At 43.7% G+C, this 27987-nt stretch overlaps 1 protein-coding gene across 4 annotated transcripts; it reads left to right on the top strand.

The window, feature by feature from the left end:
* Positions 1-32: 32 nt before the first annotated feature.
* On the top strand, positions 33-27812 carry map3k4 (mitogen-activated protein kinase kinase kinase 4). 4 transcript variants are annotated; one of them, XM_089011758.1, is made up of 27 exons: positions 33-153; positions 11476-11666; positions 11764-13172; positions 14312-14575; positions 14783-14935; positions 15024-15181; positions 15263-15379; positions 16525-16624; positions 16723-16806; positions 16891-17160; positions 17236-17385; positions 18424-18585; positions 18732-18865; positions 19933-20011; positions 20087-20165; positions 20998-21091; positions 21369-21491; positions 23112-23212; positions 23295-23375; positions 23799-23990; positions 24353-24423; positions 25592-25708; positions 25800-25959; positions 26032-26154; positions 26373-26479; positions 26874-27053; positions 27139-27812. In XM_089011758.1, exons 1-27 carry the CDS (start codon positions 89-91, stop codon positions 27157-27159), a joined length of 4785 nt encoding a protein of 1594 aa, XP_088867884.1. In that variant the 5' UTR covers positions 33-88; the 3' UTR covers positions 27160-27812. The 4 variants fall into 4 exon arrangements, with proteins under 4 accessions (XP_088867884.1, XP_088867887.1, XP_088867885.1 ...); XM_089011759.1 differs by lacking the exon at positions 33-153 and adding an exon at positions 1691-1951; XM_089011760.1 differs by lacking the exon at positions 33-153 and adding an exon at positions 2054-2197.
* Positions 27813-27987: the final 175 nt, after the last annotated feature.

Below are 27987 nucleotides of genomic sequence, written 5' to 3' on the forward strand. Positions count from 1 at the left end.
GAATTAAACTGAAAAATAGTGGATCAAAGTTTAAGCATCGTTGAAGTTTTACAATTGTTAAATTTCAAACTGCACTTGAAGACAACATATGAGTGACGAAGGAAGAACGGGGACAATGACTTGTCGTCACGTGATCGATTCCTCCCTTTGCAGGTACAGTATGGCAATCGCTTAAATTTCAGAAACGCTAATTCAGTTGTAGAGACTCGCAAATGAATTGCTGACATGCAAATGAGTTGTAGAATTTGGTAACTACTGTATAGTTTGAGACACCTTTGACCCTGCTTTATCGTGATTCTAGTTACAAACATCTACACCCTCTTCTCACATTTATTACCCATGCCAGTTTTGTTGACCTCCTGACCTGTCCTGCGGGTTTTACAAACACAAAGAAATGATTTCATGTTAATTTCTGCACATATCAGTGAAATATTTTCCTCAGCTATGCACTTTAGTGCGTCCAAATGGCATTGCAGTATTTTTTTGGGCAAGTGTCATTCCAACAGTATAGCAAATCACACTGGATACAATTATGAATCATTCGTGCATCAAATAATTTAAATGTGACACACTCAGATTACACTTGCATCGGGAATGAAAGTACTGTACTACTTGTTTATTGGTAGGTTTGGTCAGCAGGCCTCTTCCACTCCGAAGAGACATGATTTTCTATGACAGAAATGTAACAACATGGCCAGATGATGTTGTGGGATTTTTTTAAACCATGTGAGTCGGATTGTCCATCTGCCCGTTGCAGAAATACAGAGCAGCGGAAGTTGTTTGAGTAGCAGCCATTGTACCACGTGGGGTGTTTATAATGAATGAGAGATGTGGGTGTCGGCAACGGAAAAAGTAAAATATCGCTACTATGTAGTCAGCAAATCACTTGTGGGTTTCAACTAATAGCATATCTAGCATAACAAAAAGACAAACCAACATTGTTATTGGGCAATCACACGGCCCATCAGCCATAACCTATTGTCGCGATCTGGTTGGCGACCAACGGGTGGCGCTGTCAGCCACGCCTGCACCTACACAGGTGTTAGTCGTTCCAATAAATGGCAGACTGTCACGTTCTGGTTGGCGACCAACGGGTGGCGCTGTCAGCCACGCCTGCACCTACACAGGTGTTGGTCGTTCCAATCAGTGGCAGTTAAAAGGACTCCCGGCATGACCATTCCGGGTCGGGGCATTGTACTGTGTATGTGTTTGCTGCACCCTGCCAGGTTTGTTTCATTTTGGCAGATTTTTACTCATGGTTTTCTTGGATACTTTTTACTTTTCTGTTCGGATGACTTTGATGTTTTAGATTTTGTTCCTGCTGCAAATATATTGCTGATTATTATAACCCCAAATGTCGGCCACATTAGACAAAAAAACCATTCCCATTTACAGACACGTTTTTGGAGGAATGTGGAAAGAGGAGACGATTCAAGCCCTGAAATTTGCCCTTAGAGGAAATTATGCTAACCACAAATTTAACACTACAAATATGGAAAACAGCGATTGTTTGGTGTGGGATCTGACGAGTAAGGTTTTTTTATAAATGTATTTTTATTATTCATATGACTTTGATCATGTTTTGGACAAGCCATACAACTGGGTAAGAGAGAAGGGGGCGCGCAGAAAAGGAAATTGCGTGAAAAGTGTGGAAGAGCGACAGCTACTGAGCCATCCGGGCTGCCGTAGCAAAGCTATAGCCTTGTGAGCTGTGAGGCACTCCTCTCCTCAATGAACGTTGGAAAGATGGCGACGGCATATGCACAAGCGAAAGTCCACCTTGCGGGCGGGTCGAAAGTGCTTCAAATAGGCTCTTAACCCTCATTTATGCAAAAAATCAACGGTGCAAAATTCGCTCGCCGTTGCCTCCACACGATTTAGTCCATGCACGGCGAAAAATAGGACGGCGCTTTCTCGTTATGGAGCCACCGGATCGCTCCGAGCCCAGCAGGTATGAGATATTTGTCCAAGAGACCACCACACCAGCAGCGTTTTACGCTTGCCAAATAGAGAACCGAGCGTGACACTGCACTCGTATTGCGCACAAACTCACTTCCTGTCAAATTGTGAGACGCGTACAGTTCTCTGACTGCTTTTGCAACAGGAGACGTGCAAACTTTTTAATGCAATTTTCAGTCGCTGCAAGTTATTAGCACGCCGCTGCGCTAAAAAGCGACAATGCACGCCGACTGAAAAGGTAATTGTATGAATGGCTGCAGCATTTTAGGGAGTAAGCTAACCTTCCACCACTATTAGCGTTGTCATTTTATTGTTCACAAGTTTCCGGACTAGCTGCGACAAAGTGGTTTTATTTTTGTTTAACAAGTGGACGTGGTATTAGTCATGTGTGATCATTGATTTATCAGTCACACACTCCTCAGGATTTAGCTAGCCTCTGCGCCACTGTTTTCTGTTGGTAATCCTTCAACTAGATTGAGCGCGTGTTGTCCTGTGTAACATTTTTTTGCAAAGTGTGCATGGTCACTATGTAGTTTAACAGGACATGCATGCTCTTTTTTGTTTCTGCTGCGCGTCTAACTAATCAGACTTAGAAACGTGCCGCAACAATTGTCCCAGTGGCTGTGAAGGTTATCGAGTGAATTATTTCGTGCACGAGAATGCACGTCAGAAGATTGTAAAATACTTATATTATTGTTTCTGTAATCGACATGGCGTAGTTTGCCCCTGACTGCAGGCGACAGGGCGTTAGGAATCTTCTGTTATGTCTCCTCCTCGCTTGTTTTTCCACTTGCCGAGGGGGCAAATCATGCTTTATGTACAAATGGTATTTCCCTTTTGTCTTTAATGCGTATTGTGTTGGAGCCAGTCCGAAGTGAAGTCGATGATTGTGCAACAACGGCCTTATTAACGTTGCATAAGGACAATGCACAACTTGATGTCACTACTGTGTATGTCCTTACTGGAAGTTGACGTCCCATGTGTGTTTAGTGTGTGGGTGGAGGGTAACGCGTGCTAAAATGTGTACAAATCGACACTATTCCCCCGCCACGCACACACACACACACACACACACACACACACACACACACACACACACACACACACACGCACACACACACACACACACACACACACACACACACACACACACACACACACACACTTCAAAGTGCTTTCCGTGTCTCACAACTCCTTTTTGACTCTAGAATTGTCTGTGTAACACAATTTGGGACGCTTTGATTTGTTTATGATTCAAAAACCAGAAAGGAGGTAATGTGCATGCATTTCCTACCCTTGTACGTAGAAGGAAATGTTTTAAATAGCATTTAGATCCGCCGTTCAGGCGGATTAAATAGAATGTTCATGTGCTAAAATTTAGCCCGATTTTTAAAAATAAAACCAACAAAACAAAGCCAACGTACACACATTTGACAGACAAATAATGGAGATTGAACTGTAAGGCGTTTGCATAGTGATGCTGTCACCTAGTTGCACGATATATAGTTTATCATGGGGATAATAGAATGTCATCATTTGCTGCACCACTTTTCTCTGCATTTCCTCTTTGAAGTTTCCTTTAAATAGTGGAGAAAAAAATTGCATGATGGCTTGCAGTGAAAGTTTTTGGATTTGAGGCATATTCTTCCAGAATGCGCTCCATTGTATTTGCATTTAAGCGGCCTAGAGTTGCAGTTTCCATGAACACAATGTTGTGTGTTTGCGGATGTGTGTGTAGTTGTGCTATGCCTGTGTTGCGTCACACGCGTGTATGATTTTGAAGTGCGCTTTTCAACACTTTCATGTCTTTCAATTCCTTGATCTCCTTGATGTGCGTATCACCCTGACGCATAGCACACGCTTGCAAATGGTATAAAAGGAGCTGTCGCGGGACAGAGAGATTGGGCGAACCACGGGGCAGAATCAGCTCAGACTCACGCCCGGCTCACGCCGGGCGTCGGACGGACATCACGGCACGACTTGCTCAACTCCACGCCACGATCAAGCTCTGCGCGTCACCTGCCTGGGAGATCTGACAACGAACCTACTTACAAATAAAGAGAACCATCAAACTCTTTATTGGCGAGCTAGCCAGGAGGATTTTTTTCCCTCCTCCTCAGCCCAATCAACTCTCCAAATGGAAAGACCCAGATTTCCCAGCCGCCTGTGAACCCGGCATCTTCACAGCAAGACCCCTCGAGCCGAGCTCCCGATGGGCCGCCACCACCCGTGGGCGCCCCGACCCCACCGTGAAACCTGCCGCACCCTGATGGCCAACATCGTCCAATTCGCCTGGCAACTCTGCTACTAGCTGCATCGTATATGTCCACGATCGCACATCGTCGGACATCGCTTATGTCCACGATCGGACATCGTATATGTCCACGATCGGACATCGTTGGACATCGCTTATGTCCACGATCGGACTTCGGGAAGACGCTTCATGGCCGACACGGCCGCCGACGTCAGCGTGCTTCCTCAGCGTCCTGCAGAGCGCCATGGCAGCGCGATCATCGCCACCGTCGCCGATGACCGGCCTGTCCGGGCCCGGCAGCATGGCCAATCCCACGCACCTTCGTCCTCACAATCCCTCATCGATTGTCCGACATCTCACGGTGAGAAGACCTTCCGGCATCGACTCGACGGCCGCGAGGAAAGTTTCCATCGATCGACTCAAACTGGCAGTCGTGAGCACTCTTTGCCGTGCTCCCGTACAACGACTTCAGGCACCACGAAACCTCCTCGGCAACCTCCCCACCGACGCCTGCCACGCCCGGTGACCGTCATCTTGCCTGGCCTCACCATGTCGCAGAATGACTTTTGTTTTTATTTCTTTTTCCTTCATCGCTTTCACCGACTTCGGATCCAGGAGGGGAGCCCTGTTGCGTCACACGCGTGTATGATTTTGAAGTGCGCTTTTCAACACTTTCATGTCTTTCAATTCCTTGATCTCCTTGATGTGCGTATCACCCTGACGCATAGCACACGCTTGCAAATTGTATAAAAGGAGCTGTCGCGGGACAGAGAGATTGGGCGAACCACGGGGCAGAATCAGCTCAGACTCACGCCCGGCTCACGCCGGGCGTCGGACGGACATCACGGCACGACTTGCTCAACTCCACGCCACGATCAAGCTCTGCGCGTCACCTGCCTGGGAGATCTGACAACGAACCTACTTACAAATAAAGAGAACCATCAAACTCTTTACCTGCATTGCTGTGCAATTAAATGGAAATGAAGGCAGACGTTACGGACCTTAATCTTTTTAACAGACAGAGCTGTGTTATGATGCTCATGTTTGCACTTAATCTTGTTGGCAAAATGTATGCTATCATTGCGACGACAAAGGTCCAATTGTGCAAAATGTTTTGTTCCCCAAGAAGACGTGGTCACTGGCGAGCATTCTTGAGAAATCAGGATGTGGCTCAGCTGTGCGCTTTGTACAGCGCTGCTGACGCTCGTGGCGACAGCTCATTGAAAGGCTGCGTTTGCCGGGAGTGCAGATGGAGGCTCCTTGTCTTATTTCCTAACAGCATCCGCTCTCTGCCTACACCTGCTCTTGAGAATTGAAACTTTCATTGTCATCTGACGCTTCAATTGAAACAATTGCTCTTTGCGAGGAATAAAGGATTTGTGGGGAACCGTCCCTGCCTCTCCATAGGCATTGTTTCAATTCCTGGATGGGAGGTGGGGAAGGGTTAGTATAATTTTTGTAGCAGTATTTCTTTGGTTGTACTGTACGTGTTTTTAGAATTGCACGGCAGGCCCGGTGAAATGCTCTTGCAGGTTGTATGTGGCACACAGGCAGTAGGCATCAGTCTATTTTAACTGAGCAGCACATGCATTCGGTGGCCTGCTGAAGCTATTCTCTCCTGACTATCAGATATTCTTTCAAGTTGGAAAAGATAATTGCTCACTTTGCATTGTTGTTGCAAGACTAATAAGGCATTGCACTATTTCTCCCCATTGCCTTGTGTAAACAGTGGCTACATTTAGGTAGATTTCACCTTTCTGCAACAGTAAGGGCTGTTTCATTGACTCATGTATGCTTTGTGCATTTGCATACAGGAGAGTCTGGGTGGTCCACTCCTGGCTATGTGCGACATACAAGAGAAGGGTGGGGTCAAGTTATATGTGTTTGTTGGTTTTCCCTCGAGTGTGTAAGCTGACAGTACCTCGAGTCTTATGGCGATGCATGTGCAGGGAGTTTCCACAAGGGATGGCTTCTGCAGTATATACACGTTGCAATTTCCGAGTGCACAGGTAAATTGATCGTCTGAAATAATCACGTGAATCAGTGGTGACAGTTTCATTTTTGTTGTGGACCACACTGTTGCTATGGTTTGTCTTGTAGGGCTGCCGTGACTGTCAACTCTGAAAGTGTCATATTATCACAGACACAACACATTTAGAATCCGTCAGTCCACAGGAGTGCCAAATGAATATGCTAATGATGTTTCCTCATATTTTTATGAATGCAAATGGAACTCAGCATCATTTTCAAGGTATCAACTGTTTTCAAACAGACCTTTCAATTTTAACAGTTTTTTTTTTTTTTTTCAAAATAAAAGTATGTTTTGATCAAATGCACGGTTCAAAATGATGATGCACACTTGTGTTTTGAGATATTTTATTGGTTGTTAAGAACGGAAAATAGATCTCGTCTTTGATAACAGCATTTGCAACTCTTGCATGTATGGAGTTTTTGTAGATTCTCTGCTTTAAATTCTTTGTATTGTATCAAAATAATCTCCCAAAGCTACTCCTTGGACATGAACTGCCTCCAACCATCATTTTTTTTTCTTCTTGAGTATCCTCCAAAGGTTCTGAACATAGTTGAGTTCAGGGGAGGATGCTTCATGATGAGTTTCTCCCCTTTTATGCCCAGAGCAGCCAATAATCCTTTCCCTCCGAGATTGTTCAATGATAAGTACGGTGCAGGCCCTGGATGGTCAAGATGAGAACAATCTTGGATGGGATCCATGTCCCAACAATGCTGCGACCTCAGCAGGGAGGTTGAAAAGTCAAGCTGGTCGGTCTCTGAAGGTGTGAACTTCTTAAACGTAGGCAGAGTTTCAAACTGACTATTTTCTTTGATGGAAAACAAAGTCATCTCCGTGCCTAACAATGTGCCATCTTGTCCTGCAAGAAATTTCTTGACATGATGGGCTGCGACGACCATGAGAGAGGAACATGTGTGTGGGCCCATTGCGTTCCCTTGACAATCAACATGATGAAAAAAAAAGAAAAAAAACATTCTTGTGCACAAGGTCAGGGAGGTTGACATTGAATTGACATCCAAATAACAACTCAGGGAGGCCATTTTGACATTCTGGAAAGATATTCACGCGCAGAAGCCGTCCAAAACCTTGAAGGTTCATTGGATGGAAGAAATATCAAAGCGTTCCTCTGTTAAAATGTAACTCGACCTATGAAAATGCTTTTGATTGAATTTGATTTTAACAGTACACTGACAACGTGTTTTTAATTCTGTTATCGCTGTGAGATTTGTAATCTCTCAATGTTATTCAAAGTGATGACAATTTGCAGTTTTGGTATTTGAGCGAGAAATGTGAAGTTGACACACATGATTTGCCTTTGCGGACCACATCATATGGATCTCGCCTCTGGGCCTTAAAGTCAAAGTCAAGTCAAAAAGTTTCTGAAGTCGTCACGATCAGAGAACTTGTATTGTTGTGTCTCTTTCTGTGGTTTAGCAGTATTGGATGCTTCAATGTAATTAGTCATATTTTCTTTCCGCCTTGGTTGATAACTTGTCGGCTTAAATGGGAAGCCGGGAGATGGAGCGGCTGCTTGGCCTGCGGAGGCTCAATTATGCCAGTCCTAATTAGGAGAAAGTGTGCTCTTTCCAAACATGCCAACTTGTCCTCTTTTCCTCCTCTAACTCGGGCTGCCAAAAAAAAAAAAAAGCTTTTCTTTTGGTCTTTGTGAGCAAGCGTGCTCACTAAACAGCTGTGTGCTATTCAATGGTGGGCCTCACGGGCCACGTGTCAGTACGATACAAAGGAGTGCCCCTTCCTGGTACAATGTGTGGAAGGTTGGGTGTCAAAGGTCAGCCACCGCCCCTCCCTTCAGCTGAATGTAGCAGGCCTTGGTATCTGTTCTTCAGTCGCTCTGCAGAAAAGGCTGCGTTTTGTGCTGTTTATTATGCACGCAGTGTTCCAGCCTAGGGGGCTGCAACATTCCGCTGGCCTTTATAGGGGGGCCCAGTGCACCATCAGATGAGCCATTCAGAGCGGCCAGACACCATCTGCAGTGATCACTTACTCCCGGCAGCCAGTCAGGCACAGCTTGCAGACAGTAGAATACTTGGGCCCGTGGCCCTCTCTGTGATCCCCCCCGCCCCCCCATCCCACCTCCCATGGACCAAGTTCCCTAAAAGACGAATTACAGCGAGGAAACGGCCGTTGTGCCGTCGTTGGTGTCATTTGTGACCATTGAAATCACACTGTTGTCCTAAAACAAGTGATCCTGCTGCACGGCGTTTTCACAATGCAGAAAACATCTCCTGACGTATGTATATTTCCCCTTTGCACCTGCTTCGTTTTCTTTACATTCCTCTCCTGTGCATTTCTGATAAACGCTTTCATTGTGACTCCCGACACTGCTTACTGTGCCTACTTGTGCAGGCACACAGAAAAGATTGCCGTCATTTCCTGATCCCGCAGAACAAGCCCCTCCACAGTTTCGCTGATGCACAATGCACTCATAAAGGCGCCACTGTTCTTGTCGGATGCATGCAAGACTCTCTGCTCTGTTCATTTGACGACTGCCTTCAGCGTTGTTGCCGTGCTTGCAGTCGTTATATTTCATGCAAAGTTTCATAGTTTGCAGCAGGTGTCTGTCGGCCCGATTGTACTTCCATAGCAGCTCCCAAGGGGACCTGGATTGTGATGCAGGGCAGATGGGTGGTAGAAGTCTGCACTCCTGCTGGCAAGGGATTTCTAGTCCCCCCACCCAGTCCCCTCACATCGTTTCTCTTAAACACTCACTCACTGAAAGTGATACATCACTGCCCTCTCCAGTGTGTCCACACAAACAGGCACGTGTTGTGTGAAAAGCATTCAATCTGATGATAGATGAAGGCGCACACAGTGAGGAGCATGCAAGATAGCCATGCTTCATGCCCCCCCCCCAACTTTCCTTCCTTCTGTTTTTGTCTTTGCCGGTGGGGTCACAGAACCCCCCCCCCCCCCCCCCCGATCCTATTTTAAAAAAATCAGTAGAAAGGGATTAGGTGACAAAGGCTGGACACTGTTGTCTCATGGCAGATTTCCCGCTCACACTTGCATTGTTGCTTTGTGCCCTGCCCCTCCGCCCCTGAGATGCGAAGGTTTCAAGTCATTTCTGCCTGCTAAAAATCATTGCAAGTATGCTGTCAAGCTAGATCTAAAGAATTGGATGTTTCTCTTTATAATAATAATAATACATTTCATTTCTTCGCGCCTTTCAAAACTCTCATGGTCACTTTACAGTCACAGGATGAAGTTTTTCCGTGGGTGAGCAGCGGCAGCCACACCGCGCCAGCATTCGCTCAACCCGGATTTTTATTCATGTCCAAATGTTTGACAGCAGAGAATTAACACCTTCATTACATGCATCTTTTGCAGCAACATGCAAAGAACTAGTCGAGCCTCTCTTGAGCAAATTGCCTTATAAAATGGACTCATGCATGCTATACATGTCATTTGTAGATGAGAGCAGGGACAAACATGCTATGTTCAATGTTTCTGGTTGAACTAATGGTAAAACATTATACAGTATAGGATATGGAAATTAAATGCTTCGACTGTATCATTAAAATGTAATGAAATATTCAGCCTTTGATAATAGCCTCAGCATTTTACTTCTTTAAATTAATACAGTGGCACGGTTTTTGACCATAATCTGTTCCGCACACCTGTTTGAAAACCGAAATGGCACTTCCCATTATAATTAATGTAATTTGTTTTAATCCATGCCAAGTCGAGAAAACAACTTTTTCAAAGCATAAACTGCATACATACCTTATATGTATATATATACCTTATATAATAGCATGTCATTTGTAAAATACTGTAAAACAAACTGTACTATGCTTTAGTTCCACCAATTTTAACATGAACAATGGAACATAAAAACATCTCTATCTCTCTCTGCCTGTCACGAGCCATGTCAGGACCTATCTCATCTGTCTTTGAGCATTAAGCAGGGGACTTCCTGGACCGTTTGCTCACCAATCACAGAGCACATTACCTTTTTAAACCATCCCTCTGCTTGCTTTATAATAATACTCTTCAGGACCACTGCTAAGATTTTTTTCCTCCAAATCTTTCTGCATTTGCTTTGCCACAAATTGTATCTTGGCTCAGTCTGTCTCCGGCCAACCGCTTCTCATTGATGAAAATAAGCAAACTATTCTTCACTTCTAGACGTTCAAACACCAAGGTTTGACTGTACATTCATGTTTGTTCATTATAATTACATTGATTATAAATGACACAACATTGATAATAAATTAATTGATTGAAATTCCTTTTTTCCCCACATATATACACAGCCACTATTTTTTTCGCTCGTCTATGAAAGACCTGTGTTATCTCATCATCATCTTGTTTGAGAGCTGTTGAGCAACAAAAATTGTTTAGCCGTGAAATAAATAGAGGAATGTCAATCTCACGCATTGCACTTTTTAAGCATTCCTTTGTTACAAATGAATTACAAATAAATGACACTGTCTAAGATGAAACCTTAAATGTTGTGACATATGTTTGAGCCCCGAATGTGCATAAGCATCAACCCTAGCTGGGTATGTTGTGTTATTATTCTGTGATTATACTGTACAGTAATTGTTTTCTTACTGCAGACTTGGCAAAATTGTTCTCAACATCCAGGACATAGCGAAGCCACATTCCGACATAGCAATTGGCAAGTTCTACTCCATGGTGTATGGTCGTCATCTCGTGGTCTTCTCATTCCTTCAATGCAACACGGCCATTGACGCAGCGCAAAAAGTTAAATAAAAGAAACAAATGGAATTAGTCATTTCGGCGGATGACGTCACACATGGTGGCGGTTTGATTTCTGGAGTTTCTTTAAATATTCCTATTTGTTTGCGTCGCCCAAGAGAGAATTTGAAACTGCATCTGTGCTCATGCACACACATGGCTGCTGTGCAGGGGGAGAGACAGCCAGTCGGACTCCCAAAGAGGCACCATTCATCAGTTGTCAGTCTACTGTGGGGAGCAATGCACATGACGTGCGCTTCCATTTTTTTGCAGCAGCGGAATTGCACGTAATTTGATGTTTCTGCACATTCTTGACTGTCTACAAACATTGCAGCACTCTCTGACCTTGATTAGTTTCTGTGGTTTGATATGGTGGAAGTCATTTAAAAAAGCGGGTGGGGAATGGGGGCAAAGAGCCTCTTTGTTGTTCATGTCGGCCTCTGGGCCGCTAAGCTTATTATAAAGCTGCCAGCATGAATGCTCTAAATTAAATCGTAAATGTTAACAGGCAGGGTAACCCTGTGGGAGATGTATCCCGGCAGAACTCGAAGATGGAAGAATTATGGGATTCGCCCAATGAGGAAGAGGAATCTCTGTACGCTACATCACCCCCTTACACTCCCCGTCAGATGAAACGAATGTCTGGCAAACATCAGAAGAGCAGCCAATCCAAGAATGGCGGACGATCTCCCAGCAAACGTGAGAGAAATGAACTTGTTGTCTTGCGTAATATTTTTGTGTCGGTGTGTCGGCCTGCGTTTTAACGATTGAATGGTTCTGTGTGTGTGTGTTTCAGCGGACCTCAGCCCATCAGTCCAGAAAGAAACCCCCCGGCCGACAGAGACGCCCGAGGAACATAGCTACAAGCAATGCAAGAAGCAGAGGGCAACGCTGCGCTCCACCGAGAGAGACCACAAGAAGACCTTTGAGGGCTCCTTCATGCTGGACCCGCTTTCCAAATCGGGGCCCTTCGGCGCCCTCAACATGGATCCCAGGAAGCACTACCTGAGCTTGGGCTGCAGCAGTTGCAAACTGCCCGTGTCGTTGCCCCACATGGCCCGCACCCACCGCCAGACCTCTCGCACAGACTGTCCCGCAGACCGCCTCAAGTTCTTTGAGACGCTGCGGTTGCTGCTCAAGCTGACGTCCATGTCGTCCAAGCGCAAGGAGAAGGAGCAGCGCGGCCAGGAGAACATGGCCTTCATGGGCCTCAACAACGAAATCATCTGGCTGGAGCTGCAGGCGTGGCACGCCCGCCGCTCCATCAGCGACCAGGATTTCTTTCTTTTTACGGCGAGGCAGGCCATCCCCGACCTCATCAACGAAGTGCTACATTTCAAAGTGAACTATGATAGCCTGAGACAGGCTCAGTGTTCAATGTCCACAGCAATTCATGCGGACTGCCGGACTATGAGGACGGATCCCGTTCTGGACTGTAATGAGAAATGCAATTCCGCCGCGGAGAACAGTAACCACTGCGGAAGGGATCCATGGGGCTTTAGTGCTTGCCCCCCCGTTGCTCTGAATGCAGCTGAGCCACTGTTCTCAGGTGCCGACTGCAAGAATCACCTGCAGAGGCAGCGGTTGGCCTTTGAGCAGGTCAAGCGCGTTATGGAACTGCTGGAGTACGTCGAAGCGCTGTATCCCTCGTTGCAGGCCCTCCAGAGGGACTATGAAAAATATGCGGCACGAGACTTCCAAGGCAGAGTGCAGGCGCTCTGTTTATGGCTCAACATCACCCAGGACCTCAACCAGAAGCTGCGCGTCATGGCCACCGTCCTGGGCCTGCAGGACCTGTCTCGCATCGGCTGGCCCGTCTTTGAGATCCCATCCCCTCGTTGCTCTCGGGGCAACGAGGAAGACGACGATGAGGAGAATGACTCCACCGCCACTTTCACGGCGGAAAGCGACGGGGAGGACGCCGTGGGATGTATACTGGCGGAGGGAGAAGTTTCTCCCACCCTCACTTCGAAATTTTCACAGTTATTGTCAGAGGAAGAGTTCCTTCCTACAGCGGCGTCGGGAAGTCCGGAGGCAGCGGGCGGAGAAGGCGTCTTCTGCCCTACTGCCATATACAGGCCCTTTGTGGACAAAGCCTTGAAGCAGATGGGGCTGCGGAAACTCATTCTCAGACTCCACAAACTAATGGACCGCTCTCTGCAAAGGTCCCGGGCGGCCCTGTTGCGACACACACCCGCACTGGAGGTGAGACGCGAAACCGATTGAACGGCGGCGATGGGAAAACGGGTTAGAAGGGCTGCTCCTGTTTATTTTGAGGTCGGCAACAATTTTAGTCTTTTTTTTTTGCCGCAAAAAAAAAAGTGCAACATTGAAGGGACCATGACAAAAATCTTCACAGCTCAGAGAGATTTGCCCTGAAAGAAGTGGCCAGGAATGGGAATGTGAGGTACATCCACCTGGAGCTTCTGTTCTGGCACCAAATTCACCATGAATTATTTTGCTCGGTAGAACATTGGACCCAGAAGTCCAGAGTGTTCATTGATAAATCATTCCATCGCATCAAAAATTATTTTACCATATTTATCTCTCACGGATTCATGTCCTTCTATTTTTTTATCATCAATGCAAATGCCAGACATGACATACAAAATAAATGTGTGCACAAGCTACTAATTTGTGCGCAAAAACTATGATTTCATGCGCATGAAATTGTTACAGCGTGCATCTGAAATATTTGGAAGAAGACACAGCTAATTTCTGTAAAATTTCTTCACCAATCGACTACTTTGTGCGTACTTTATATTTAGTGCACACAAAGTAGTAGTCCATGTGCACAGTAGTAATTTGTCTCATATTTTCACCTTGTGCAGTTTTTTTTTAATGTCATCTCTGGAAAGGCGTAAACGTTTAAAAAAATCGCAATCTATGTTCTTTTGAAAATAAAAAGAAATGAGTTTTTCTTAAAATGCAGACATCATGCGACTCCATTTCCCCATAGAAGAAGTAGTGCGTAACCCCAGGCTCTAATGTAGTGCCTTATAATGTGGTATGCCTTATTTGGAAAACATTTATATATTTATATATTTTATTTGTAAAATGTTTTCATTCATTGAAGGTGCGCCTTATAGTCCGGTGCGCCTTATACATGGAAAAGGTTTGAAAATACACCTTTCATTGGGGTTGCGCCTTAGACGCCGGTGCGTCTTACACACCGCAAAATACAGTATGTCACAAACATTGGGATTTTGAGATTTTATAATCTACCAAAAACATAATTGAACTGTTTATCCATAAATTCCTAAATTAGGTTTAGCACAAACATCTCACAACTCATCTTTTGATGAGTAGGTCGAAGTATTATAAATCGTTTTCTCCCGATGCAGTTTGCCGACTTCCCAGACCCCATGCTATACAACGACTACCTACCGGAGTTGTCCCGCCACGGCTCCTGCAGTGGTTCTGCTGAACCAGAAGTCCTGGGAGCGGACCAGGTTTCCTGGGAGGATCTGCAGGACATGGACCTGCCATCCTTCAGGCCAGCCTTCCTCATCCTCTGCAGAGTCCTCCTTAATGTCATCCACGAGTGCCTCAAGCTGCGATTGGAGCAGAGACCTGCCGGGGAACCTTCTCTACTCAGTATCAACCAGGCAAGAAGACAAAATGATTTTCGTCCATCCATCCAATCCACGTTCTTATCGCCCGTCTAGAACCGGACATGTACGGTGTGCACACTTTTAACTGGAAGAGTGTGTTTACAGTGTGCCATGCTTACAAAACAAAAACAGCATATATTGTCACATTATGCAATATCCTTCATTCCTTTTTACGTCCGCTCGCATCTTTTCGCATTGCAGTTGGTACGTGAGTGTAAGGAGGTTCTCAAAGGAGGACTCCTCATGAAGCAGTATTACCAGTTCATGCTGCGCGGCGTGGTCACGGACGCTCAGGGCTTGCAGAGCAACACCAACATTGACGAGTTTGAGGAGGAACTGCACAAGATGCTTGTTGTAAGCGGCATCACCTTCCCCTCTGCTTCTTTGAGAGTTTATGCATGATTTGACAAGACTTGTGACCGCTCTAGCGTCTGTGTTTCAGGTTTACTTTGACTACATGCACAGTTGGATCCAGATGTTGCAGCAGCTGCCCCAGGCGTCTCACAGTTTAAAGAACCTGCTAGAGAAGGAGTGGCACTTTACCAAAGATATCACCCCCTACATCCGTGGAGGGGAGGCGCAGTCCGGGAAGCTTTTCTGGTTAGCGTCTTCGCGTCACCTCTTCCGCAGACCCATTCAAAACCTTTGTCAAACACATGGAATTTTGTTTTTGCCTTGAAGTGACATCGCCGGTATGCTGCTTAAATCCACTGGGGAGTTCCTTGATGCCGGCCTGCAGAAGAATGGCGATGAGTTCTGGGAAAGTGCAGACGACAGCACTGCCTCAGATGAAATCAGGTAAGGCAAACGTCATTTTTTGCCGCAGCCCACATTGTAGTTCCGGTTTCCTCTCGGGGCCATTATGAATTTGGGGAAGCCATTAGAATGTTTAATCCCTTTGACACATTACGTATAGAGCGCACAACAAATTAATGAATAACAGTTTTCAAATCTGAAGTTAAGAATAATGACTGTTATTGTGGTTTACAAGGGACAATTTCAAATTTTGGGTCGAACTTTAGCAAGCATCATGGAATTTTACTAGCTTGATTTGCCTTCGCGGGCCAAATAAAATGATGTGGTGGGCTGGATTAGGCCCCCCAAGCCTTGACTTTGACACCTGTGAGCTAAGGGCTTCTAACCTTTGAGTCTCCAGTCGCAACTTTAGGTACAGCAGCCATCCAATCAAAATAAAATCCAAGACGAGATGTAGGGGAAACAAAGATATGGGTTGTAAGTAAACTAACTTATTTTCCGGTGTATAAGGCACACTAGAGTACAAGGCACACCCCCAAAGAATGTTGTATTTTCAAACTTTTCCCATATGTAAGGTGCACCGGTCTATAAGCGCGCCTTTAATAAATGACAAAAGTTTTCCAAATATAATATACAAAAATATGAAAAGTTTTCCAAATATAAGGCACACCACATTGTAAGGCGCTACAGTAAAGGCTGGGGTTACGCACTAATTCTTCTACAGGGGGAAATGGAGTCGGTGGCTGGAAAGAGTAGTAGTGAGATCTGTTGTGGTTCAATAATACTTCACATATAAGGTGCACCCGCGTATAAGGCTTAGGGTCATCTTTTGAAGAAAATCAAGGCTTTTGTGTGCGCCTTATACATCGAAAAATATGGTATTCCTTTTTAACAAAAATGCAACAAGCGCAAAAGCAGTTGGTTGACAAGAGACAGTCCTGCAGTACCTCATCTCGGTCTTTAGATCTAACTGTCAAAAATCTTTATGATGGAAGTGGGGGGCATATCTGCTGTATGCTTCATTCGCATTGACTCACAGGAGGTCAAGCGATGCATTTTTGGGGTCAAAAAATCAAGCGCCTTTAGTGGATCTCATTAGCTAGTGCAGGCTGCTGTTATGTTTCTCTGTTGGTGTTTTTGATCGGGTCATCCTGACTCATCATATGTCACTTTTCTAATCTTCCAAGGCGCTCAGTGATCGAAACCAGTCGGTCACTTAAAGAGTTGTTTCATGAGGCAAGGGAACGAGCATCCAAGGCTCTGGGCTTTGCCAAAATGCTCCGCAAGGTAAGCCGTACTGTCGACTTAAAACATTGTGAGCATATGATTTCTTCTCACTCAAGAGCTGAGGGGGTGTGTGTTCCGACTTCCCGTTTTTGCCGCAGGACTTGGAGGTTGCCGCGGTTTTTAACATTACAAATGGTGTGGGGTCTCTCCTTGAAGCTCTGAAAAAAAGAAATTATGTGAAGGTGCATTACTGTTCTTCTCTTTTGTACGTTTTAATCTTTGTCATATAAGTCAAAGCATATTCGTCTTTGTCTCCTGGCCCTCAGGTGCAAATTCCTGGCCTGGAGGAGCTTCAGGTGTTTGTTCCCTTTAGCTTGCTGTCTCAGCGGCCGCTCATCCTGCAGCTGCTCAATGCTGCTGCGGGAAAGGACTGCTCCAAAGAGCCCGACGAAATGGCAGAGGACGAGGGCTTCCTCCTTATGAGCAAGCCTCGCACAGGGGACTTGACGACCGTTTCGGAATGGACCCGCTGGGACGGAGAGCGGCTGAAACTGGTTCCCACAATGGAAATCGTCGACACTCTGCGGGCTATGAAAGTATGTGAAGCATTATTGAAGTCCTCCCCCAAGCAGAGATGTGACGTGTGTCCTCACCCTCGACTGCAATCGCAGGTGGAGAACGTGCTCATGATTGTGATGCAGTCGGCTCACCTGGTGGCTCACCGGAAGGCCGTCCAGCAGTCCATGGAGGATGTGCTCACTCTCAGCCGCGAGCAAACGTCCAGTCGGCCTCTTATCGCGAGCGCTCTGGAGAAGCTCAAGGTGCTGACATAACCACAACCTTTGAAACGTGCACACTCACACATACACGCACACATACACACCTGCCGAGGCACCAATACAATCTCATCGAGTCAAATCTCTCAGGCTAAGCACAATCAAGAACACCGGGGGCCTACTTTGGTGCAATTTTACTTCGGATATGTTCTGAGTTGATAAGATTTAGGGAAAAAAAAACAAAAGGCTAACGTGCAATATTCTAAATCACGTTTTATTCACATAGAAATAATGATTTTAATGTGTACGTTAACTTGTTCATTGGATGTAGGTAATGACAATATTGCATCAACCAATTATTCATACCATTAAATGTGGTGTCAAATCAATCAAAATGTTTATTATAGTAATGTATGTATTTAACTCATTCACTGCCAGACATGTGCAAAAATGTGTCCACTCCAGTGCCAGGGTTTTTGTCATTGTCACTAGAATTCCAGGACTCGCACTGATATAGTGTTTTTATTGAGTTTTGGGACTACATAAACATTCAATGCAGCATAAGAAACCTTAAACTCTCCTCTTTCATAAAAAAAGACTTATTTCCGAAATTATATGGGTCTGAAGTTATATGAGCTTGAAATGAGGGCAGCTGTCCAAAATACAATGCAATACATTCATATTGGTTTATATTGAACAACACCTGAAGGTGGAACAAACCACTAACAGTGAAAAAAGGGAAATGCTGCCCCATTGTGGAAGGGAACACATTGCCCTGACTAGGACTTTATCGACACCCAAACAAGAAAAAAAACTAAACCCGAACAAACTCGAGAATGGCGCTCTACGTCACATTTTCCATTCCTGAATAAATTTGTGAATGGCAGTGAATGAGTTAATTCTGCAAGTTATTGAAAATGGGATGCATGCATTTTTGGGGGTGTGACACAGTCGCAAAAATAAGAATTAAAATGTGTGGCATGTTTGAACTTTGCGTATTTTTGTGCAATTTGAGGTGTTATTTTTGATTACATTTTTTCCACCTTTATCTTTTTTTTGGGGGGGGGGTGCACATTCACACAGGATGAAGCCCTGCAGCTCTGCATTAAGATCAGCTCAGCCATCGAACGAGTGGACTACATTTTCACGTCGGAGTTTGAGGCTGAGGTGGAGGAGTCTGAATCGTCCACTTTGCAGCAGTACTACAGAGAGGCCATGATTCAGGGCTACAACTTTGCCTTTGAGGTAAAAAGCTAAATTCCGATCTTTGTACCAACACCGGTGGGGAAATTAATATGCACCGGGACTGGAAAATGACAGTTGAGAAAATAAATGTCTATTTTTTTGGTGTCTGTTACGTCTTTATTTACATAATGGAATGTTTTCCACAGTACCACAAGGAAGTGGTGCGCCTCATGTCAGGGGAGTACAGGCAGAGGATCGGCGAGCGCTACATAGCCTTCGCTCGTAAGTGGATGACGTACGTCCTGACTAAGTGCGAGAGTGGCCGGGGCACCAAGCCAAGGTAACTCTCCAACGATGGCGATGTCATTTGTCACATACAGTACTGCCCTTTCTGGTTTTATAACACGGGGACAGAGGTCAGACAGCCTTTGTGTGGCTCTCGCCAACTATTAACAGGTGACGATGTGTTTTGGTGCTCACCACAAACCCCACCCAATGCACATGTGAATAAGCCACCCGACGAGTGTATCAAGTATCACTATCTCCCTTGAACTTTCTACACTTCCAACTCACCATCAGCCCGTAAAGTCATTTATCCTATTGTTTTCTCTGTTTGGAATTTTAAGCAACAAATGTAATTATCTAATGAGGGCTAACACAATGCCTTATACACACGCACACACACAAATTGCTTTTGTAAATGCTAAACAGAAATACTCAGTTTTGTTTGACACCGACAGATGGTTCATTTTAACAATAACTTTACGGTTGTGTTATAATGGCAAGCAGGTTTAAGCTTTAAAGAGCCACAATATTTTTGACGTACAAGAATTAACAATGTATATATCTGCATCATCTTTCTAACTAGTTGCATTTCAATTTTGAAAAGTTGGGAATTTTGTTCATTTATTTATTAGATTTTTTTTGAAGAATCAGATTAACATTAAGTCATTCACTGCCATTCACAAATTTGTTCTGGTTTTGTTTTTTCTTGTTTGGGTGCTGATAAAGCATTGACCATGGCCTTTGGCAATTTTATTTTCCTTTCCACAACGGGGCAGCATTTTCCCTTTTTTCCCATGTTAGCGCTTTGGTCCACCTTCAGCTGTTGTTCAAGCGCTATATAAACAATTATGTATGAATTGCAATATATTTTGGACAGCCACCCTCATTTCAAGCTCAAATATCTCCAGACCCATATAATGTTGGAATCAACTATTTTTTTTTCTCATCAAAGAAGAGTCTAAGGATTCTAACGCTGTACTGAATGTTTATGTAGTCCTAAAACTCAATATTCTGTGGGTCCAGGAATTCGAGTGACAATGACGAAAAACCCTGGTACTGGAGTGGAACCATTTTTGCATGTCTGGCAGTGAACGAGTTAAATGGTGCCATTTCTTCCCATAGGTGGGCAACTCAAGGATTTGACTTTCTTCAAGCTATTGAACCTGCATTCATGTCAGCATTACCAGAGGATGACTTCTTGGTATTTAACAAAAACACACAAAAAAATATGTTTCCATAAAATGATGATGCTCTCCTGACCTGGTTTTCTCTGCAGAATTTACAAGCACTGATGAACGAATGCATTGGACATGTGATTGGCAAACCTCATAGCCCAGTCACTGGCCTCTACATTGGTGAGATAACCACAATAATGCACCAATGATACGTCCATTTGTGGATCTGATTTTAATGTTCTGTGGCGTGCTGTGACACAACGTAGACTGCGGTGGCCATGAAATAGCAAATCACTGCCACATGTGCACAGCTTGCACGCGCATGGCGCAAATGATTGCAGTTGACATTTATTTAATAATTCGGGTAATGAAAAACAGGAATTGTTACTCTCAAATCCTAGTTATGTAATAATCTAATTTGTATTCCTAGTAAAAAATGAAGATTTTTCCTCTCCATATTTAGAACAAAATAAAATTCATTGTCAAATGAAAGTACGGTGTAAGGGGCAAAACAACAGCTTACTATATATATATATATATATATATATATATATATATATATATATATATGGTTATCATTTGCAAAAAAAATGTGCATACTATGCAAAATGATGCATGTATTTAGATGGATGGAAGGATAGATAAATTATTTAAATTCAAATTTTAGTTATTATCCCAAATACAATGCACATTTATTACCGATCAGTGATCTCGATGTAAAGCTGGTTCACCGTGACACAGGATAATCATATCATAGATAATCGGACATTAGAGAATAAAGCGGATCAGAAAATACAACAGTGAACAGATGGATCAATAAAATGAGTATGTACTAATAAAATCATTTTCATAGAGAAGAAGTGATCACTTGTTTTGTTTACTATGACAGTTTTATATTTTCAATAAAGCGCCTCTGAATGCTGAGGCCCTTCACACATGAGCTACTCTCACTCATTCCCAAATCCATGTCCCTTTCAATTTCCAGTGAATCTGCATTTGTTTGTATTTCCAGCACCCAGAAATAGCCCTCGGCCTGTGAAAGTCCCTCGCTGCCACAGTGACCCACCAAATCCAAATCTTTTCATCCCCAATGCTGAAGGATTCAGGTTGGTTGATAAGTTAGTTAATGAAGAAAAGAGCTTTTTAGTCTTGCTTTCATTGCTTCGCTGCTTTGGGCTCCCTTTGCTTTACATGAGTACTAATGGCTGAAGTCTGTGTGGTTGAATAAGCGTGTATGTACGTGTGTGTTTGTGTGTGTGTGTGCGCGCGTGTTTGAGTAAACCACCCAGCCACATCTCCTCACTCACATTTGCGCACATCCGACCCAAGAAGACTGGCTCCTCCGCGGCGGAGCTCTTCAGAGTGTCTCTTTTTACCACACAGCTCTCGAAGCCTCCCCTGTGACCTCCGGAATCAGCTTTTTCCCAACGGCCCTCGGCCCACCCCACAGGGCCCAGGGGAACACGGACACGCTAAAGCACCCGGCGTCACCGCCAATGATGTCAGGTAGCCCCTCTTTCCCTGGTCACCCGCGAGAAAGAAAACAAAAACCGAAGAAAACCACCCGCAAAATCTCCTATTAGCATTTATAATGAGTTGTTTTGCAGGGACAACTGCACATTTCCAGACTGCAATAGTCACACTTATTTCCGGAATCCTGGATTACAATAGTATCACTATCAGCCCACCCATTCTTGCGTACATTCACCAAATTTGCAACTGACTTTTTTTTGTGATGACACCAGTGTATTCCCTTAAATTTTGAAATGCACTCTTTTTTAAATAGCCTTGGATGCTTTAAAAGTATTTTTTTCATGATTATATAATGATGGCTTGTAAGTGCTCGCAAATCTAATTAGGGGCAGAGATGCATTTTTCTAAAGGCCTTTTAACGCGTGCGGTTTATATTTGTATGCCCGAATGCCACTTTGTGTCCAAATCAGGGTTTCTTAACCCCCTTTGTCTGATGTGAATGAAAAGAATGGACGATGACATTCTGCTCTTTAGTGCTTTAATGTGAATCGCTTGCTTTTAATGCTGCTCATGTGCTGCCTTTAGAACTTGGCCTGTGCTATTTATCTTATGGTTTCATGCTGAATGCTCATTAGACACCTCTGACGGCTGCTTTCATGCGTCACGTGGTTGGAGCTTGAATCATTATTCGTTGACTGCATATCTTAAATGATGTATTCTTCATTTGGTTGGAAATTTAAAGAGAAACACAACGAACATTTGTTTTTAAATTGTGTTCTAAATAATATTCAACATGTGCTCACTTCACCCTATTTGTCAAACTCAATAGATTTCTGGAAAGCTTACATCCAAATACAAATAATTTTACAATATGGACTTAAATACCAAAATATTCAACCAAATAAAGCTATCTTATGCTGCTGACAGACAAATTGAAATTAGGATAGATATAACAGTACAGTAAAGTCTCGTTATATCGATATTCAAGGGAGTCCGAAAAAATATCGATATAACCGCGACTATCAATATATCCGACCCTGTTTGCATGTAATTTTCTCCGTGCGTGCATAGAAATAGTATCGATATAACCGGGACTATCGATATATCCGATATCGATATAACGAGACTTTACTGTAATTGGAAACCTTCATCTCTGTTGATAAATCAGGCAGCAACAAATACAAACTTGAGAGGATGCTTCCCATCTCTGCTTAAATCGGCTCCAACCTTAGCTATTATTATTATTATTATTACAGTGTTAAGAATCCTTTTTTGGTTCATATTTCCTTGCTATCTGAAAAACTGATAAAATGACCAAGGCCATTATTTTGAGGGGGTGACATTATCACAATCCCCACAGCCACATTTCTCTCAATTATGCTGCATCTCCCGCAACAGACCTCATTTATGCCCACATGTGGTGTCACACTAACGGCACAGAATTATATAATAGAATACACACTGATTTATGTAGTATAGTGCTTTCACAACAGCTGCAATGGTAACAATGCGCTTTAAATTGGGACTTGCTTCTATTCTCTAAAATCCCAGAGAGATGTTCAAAATATGTGATTTTTTAAAGTGCCATGCTGCAAGTGTTCACTGCATCGCAAATGTTATTATCCATGAATAATGTGTACAGTGTACCTGCAGGGGATCCAGTTTCCACGAGAACGACCGGCTGTCATCCGTTGCAGCAGAGTTGAATTTCAAGTCTCTGAGCCGTCACTCAAGCCCCACAGAGGACAGAGAAGGTGGGCACTCTCATAATTTGACCCTGGGCACGTCACGCTTCTTTATTCCATAAATATTCATATCCACATTTTTTTCCAACAGAACCCTCTTATCCGAAGGGAGATTCCAATAGCAGCACACGGAGGAGCTGGGAGCTCCGCACTTTCATTAGCCAATCCAAAGGTGAAGTGATTAATTGGAGATGCCTCTACAGATCAATATTTCTCATGTTTTTTGAAACCAAGTATCGCTTAAAAAATGTTGCCCTCCAAGCATCACCTTTATGAGCAACAATAAAATGGAGAAGATCAAAGTGCTCATCAAAAATGAGACAAACGTTTTATTCTCTGAAAAGTATGTATATTACTGTCTTGTAAGTGGTGTCTCGGTGAGAGTTGCTTCCATTTGTCACGAAGCACGTCAAAGATGTTCACTCCCACAGCGGCGCAACGCCTTTCTCTATCTGCGTACAGTATATCCATAAAAACACCCAAGGAAAGAAAACTACAACTAAACACAGGCTAGACTTGTACTGGGCATGCCAAGAGTCACAGGTATAGAACACATTGTATCTTTTTGACAACATTTGACTTTTCTCTTCATCAGACTCCGCAACCCGACAAAGCCCGATGGAGGCTGTCCGGCGCTCCATCCGCAAGTTTGAGGAGAAGCGCTATGCCGTGATGAAGCAGCGAAACATCATCGGCCAAGTGTGTCACACCCCTAAATCCTACGACAATGTGATGCATGTCGGCCTCAGGAAGGTGACCTTCAAGTGGCAGAGGGGAAACAAGATCGGTGAGGACGGTTCTTCTTTTGCTCCAATGTCAATGAGTAGTGAGGTGAGGCTATAATATGCAGTTCATTCTGAAAGTATTTATAAAACGTAACTTTTTTGGCACTTCTTTTCCAGCCGTATTCCAAAATGGAATAACAAAAAAGAATCAAGGACATAATATAACATCAAAGCCTTTTTTCCTTAAATGTGCACATTTGCTATTACTTAATGAGTATTTGTGCTTTATACATTTGGGAATACTCAAGGGACACCAACTACCTGTGCCAAATTTCACAATTTATCTTCACACTTGACCAATGGCGATAACTGTTATTTTGATTCTGATTTTGATGAATGTCTGCATATCCATGTTTGTTAACAGGTGAAGGCCAGTACGGAAAAGTGTACACTTGCATTAATGTGGACACTGGAGAACTCATGGCCATGAAAGAGGTTTGTAGCCCAGCAAGTTCTCCCTGAACTGTACAGACATGCAACACAAAAGCATTGTTTAAGTAATTTGTACACTGGATGCTTAACTCATTCACTGCTATTCCCGAATTTATTCGGGAATTAAAAAGCATGACGTGGAGAACCAATCCCGAATTTGTTGGGCTTTTGTTTTTTTCTTCCGGGGTGTGTGTTTCAAGCTTTGGTCAGACCTCTGGCAATGTATTTCCTCCCACGACGGGGCAGCATTTACCTTTTGTAATGCCGCACCCCCTTTTTCAATGCAGATAACTCAACAACCAAGTAAATTTGAAAGAATTTTTTTTTTCTCATGAAAGAAGAGAGTCTAAGACAGTGCTATCAAACATGCGGGCCAGAACCGGCCCCCAAGGAGGTTTGATCAGGCCCGCAGGATAATATAAAAGTGGAACAAACGCACAAACTAGATGGAATACTTTTTTTTTAATGATGTGCAATTCAAGGATTGTCCACTAGTGGCAGATTGGTGCTTTTTCAACCGCGGTTTCAACACCCTCATTAGCCAAAATGTCATTATCCAAACGGAGAAAAGTAGATGAGGAGTGTAGAATTTTCAATAAAAAATCGACCACGTCATATTTTTTTACAGAAATACGTGGGAAACCTTTGTGCTTGGTGTGTTTTCAACAAGTTCGATATTTTGGTTATTTATAGCATATATGGTATAATTTTAATGGTCCGGCCCACTTGACATCTACCAAGGCCATATGTGGCCCACCATGTGAAATGAGTTTGACACCCTTGGTCTAAGGTTTCTTACGCTGCATTGAATGTTTATGTAGTCCATTCATCTTCGTTTCATAACTTTGCTGCTGTGAAATGTAAATTTCTCCAATGCGAGACTAATAAATGTAAATCCAATCCAAAACTCAATATTCTGTGACAAAAACCCTGCCACTGAAGTGGATACATTTGCACATCGTCTTGCGGTGAATGAGTTAAAATGCTTTATTTTGATTCTTTTTTTAAAGATGACCCTTTTTGGGCAATGTAGGTGTTGGGCCGTGCATCTGCTCATTGTTGGTACCTGTGAAAATGTAAAGGAATGGAAAATGTGGTATTTGTAGCATTGATTTAAAAACAAATCCCAAACACTGTCGGGACACATTCTCTTTTTGTCGGGTGTCCTCAGATTCGATTCCAGCCAAACGATCACAAAACGATCAAGGAGACAGCAGATGAGCTGAAAATCTTTGAGGGTATCAAGCACCCAAATCTGGTACGATACTTTGGAGTGGAGCTCCATAGGGTAAGATTTGGGCTTTTGCTGTTCCTCACCAACTCTTTCAATTCAGTCAATGTTTATTTCCTAAAGCCTACTTTGGTTTATTCCCCTTCAGGAGGAGATGTACATCTTCATGGAATACTGTGATGAAGGCACACTGGAGGAGGTGTCCAGACTGGGTCTGCAGGAGCATGTCATCAGGCTTTACAGTAAACAAATCACCACTGCCATCAACGTCCTCCACGAACACGGCATCGTCCACAGAGACATCAAGGGTCAGCTGCCAAAACCTTTAAGTGTGTTTTTCTGTCTTCCGTTTCTCCTAATAATTGGCTTCCTGAAATCAGGAGCCAATATTTTTCTGACATCTTCTGGCCTCATCAAACTGGGTGACTTTGGCTGTTCTGTCAAGTTAAGAAACAACACTCACACCATGCCTGGCGAAGTCAACAGTACCCTTGGGACAGCTGGTAAGAACATTCATGAGACAGTATATCATGAAAACATTGCTTTTAAATTAATACTTTATTTCCCTGATTCTGTTCATCAAAAATGAGCATTATGTCTGCAAATGCAGGTTTTTGGAGACTCTTTGGTTGATCAACTGTTGTGATCGACAAGTTTATTTCAGCTGAAGGCTGTGCTCTCAAGTCAAACCAGTTTCTTTTGCTCGCCTTATCTCAACCAGCATACATGGCACCCGAGGTCATCACCAGAGCAAAAGGGGAAGGTCATGGCAGAGCGGCAGATATCTGGAGTTTGGGCTGCGTCCTCATTGAGATGGTCACGGGAAAGGTGAGAACATATTATCTTCTTCTTTTCCTTTCGGCTTTTCCCTTCAAGGGGTGCCACAGCAAATCAGTGTCCTGCCATCTGTAGAGGTTTGATCCGCATGTTTATCATATGATGTGGAACTTTCACGGTAAGACAATCAGTGCTATCGACATATTTTATTATCCTTTTACTGTCATTGCCTTTTGTCAAGCATGTTCATCTTTATTAAGTTCATTTAATAATTTTTGGGATACACATTTTTCGCCTTGCACACTCTGTCTGGGCCCCAATTAAGTCCGTAAGCCAAGGTATCACTGTAGATGACATCATCTAGGCATCAATGCCGCCATTTCTGAAATGAAACATCTGATTTTGGCTCCTCCTCCCATCCCTCCCTTTTTTCCTTCATGTGCAGAGACCATGGCACGAGTATGAGCACAACTTTCAAATCATGTACAAAGTGGGCATGGGCCACAAGCCCCCCATCCCCGAGAAGCTGAGCACAGAGGGCAAGGACTTCCTGGGTCACTGCCTGGAGAGCGAACCCAAACGGCGATGGACAGCGAGCATGCTGCTCGACCACCCGTTTGTCAAAGTCAGTGGGCCGAGGATCCTCTCATGCATTCACGGACTCATGCGCAATGTTGACACCAACGTGGTCTGTCTCCTGCTTGCTTCAGGTGTGTACAGATGAAGAGTGAAGACAAGACTTTGCGGCGCACACACTGTGGACCATGCAACTGTGGACGAGTTGACGTTTTGACTCAAGGCACATGCAGTTAAACTGAGAAACGTAAATCCATGCAGAGGACAAGTGGACTTTTTGTTTTTATGAAGTGTATATAATGTAAGAATAGCGTCTGCATTCATTCTTGTATAAACAATATTGTAAAGTTAAAAGTAATTATTGTTCTCACTGGTGAAGCAAACCCTGAAAGGACTTTGACAACATTCACTTTTTTTGAGGGGTAGAAAATCTTATGGCACTTTTAAACTGTTTACCCAAGGGGGCAGGCAGTAAGTTGAGTAGTGGAGGGAAGAATCATTTCGCGTGACCTTTGAGAGGCAGTCGGCAAAAGTTTTGCTGAAGTGAAGGAACTTTTATGACATGAACACCATCCAAATATTGAAATTAATTTATCACCTGCCAAATAGGAGCAACTGTTTTTTTTTTTTTTTTTTTTTTTTTTTTTTTTTTTTTTTTTTGCTGAGGACTAAATGTAAAGTCATTGCGGGAAAAAAACCTGGTGCAGCCCAGACCAAGAGAAACATTGCCTGCTCTCTGCTGCTAAACACATATGGTCCTCTGCTGCTCTTTACAGTGTTTGTAAAAACAATATTAATAAACAAATCATTTTTTAAAGAGGCTGTGTCTCTTTTTCAACACAAAAGCATCTAATACAAGGCAACCAATTTGATTAGAGATGCCCAAATAAAATGTGTACAGTATCCCAATTAAATAGTTCTTGTGCCTTGTTTCCTCTACACCTATGTAGAACATATGTTGTACTAATGAGCAGCTCCACGGG

Source organism: Hippocampus bargibanti, linkage group LG13 (genome assembly GCF_051943395.1).
Source record: "Hippocampus bargibanti isolate YZ-2025 linkage group LG13, ASM5194339v1, whole genome shotgun sequence".
In the NCBI taxonomy this organism is placed as follows: Eukaryota; Metazoa; Chordata; class Actinopteri; order Syngnathiformes; family Syngnathidae; genus Hippocampus; species Hippocampus bargibanti.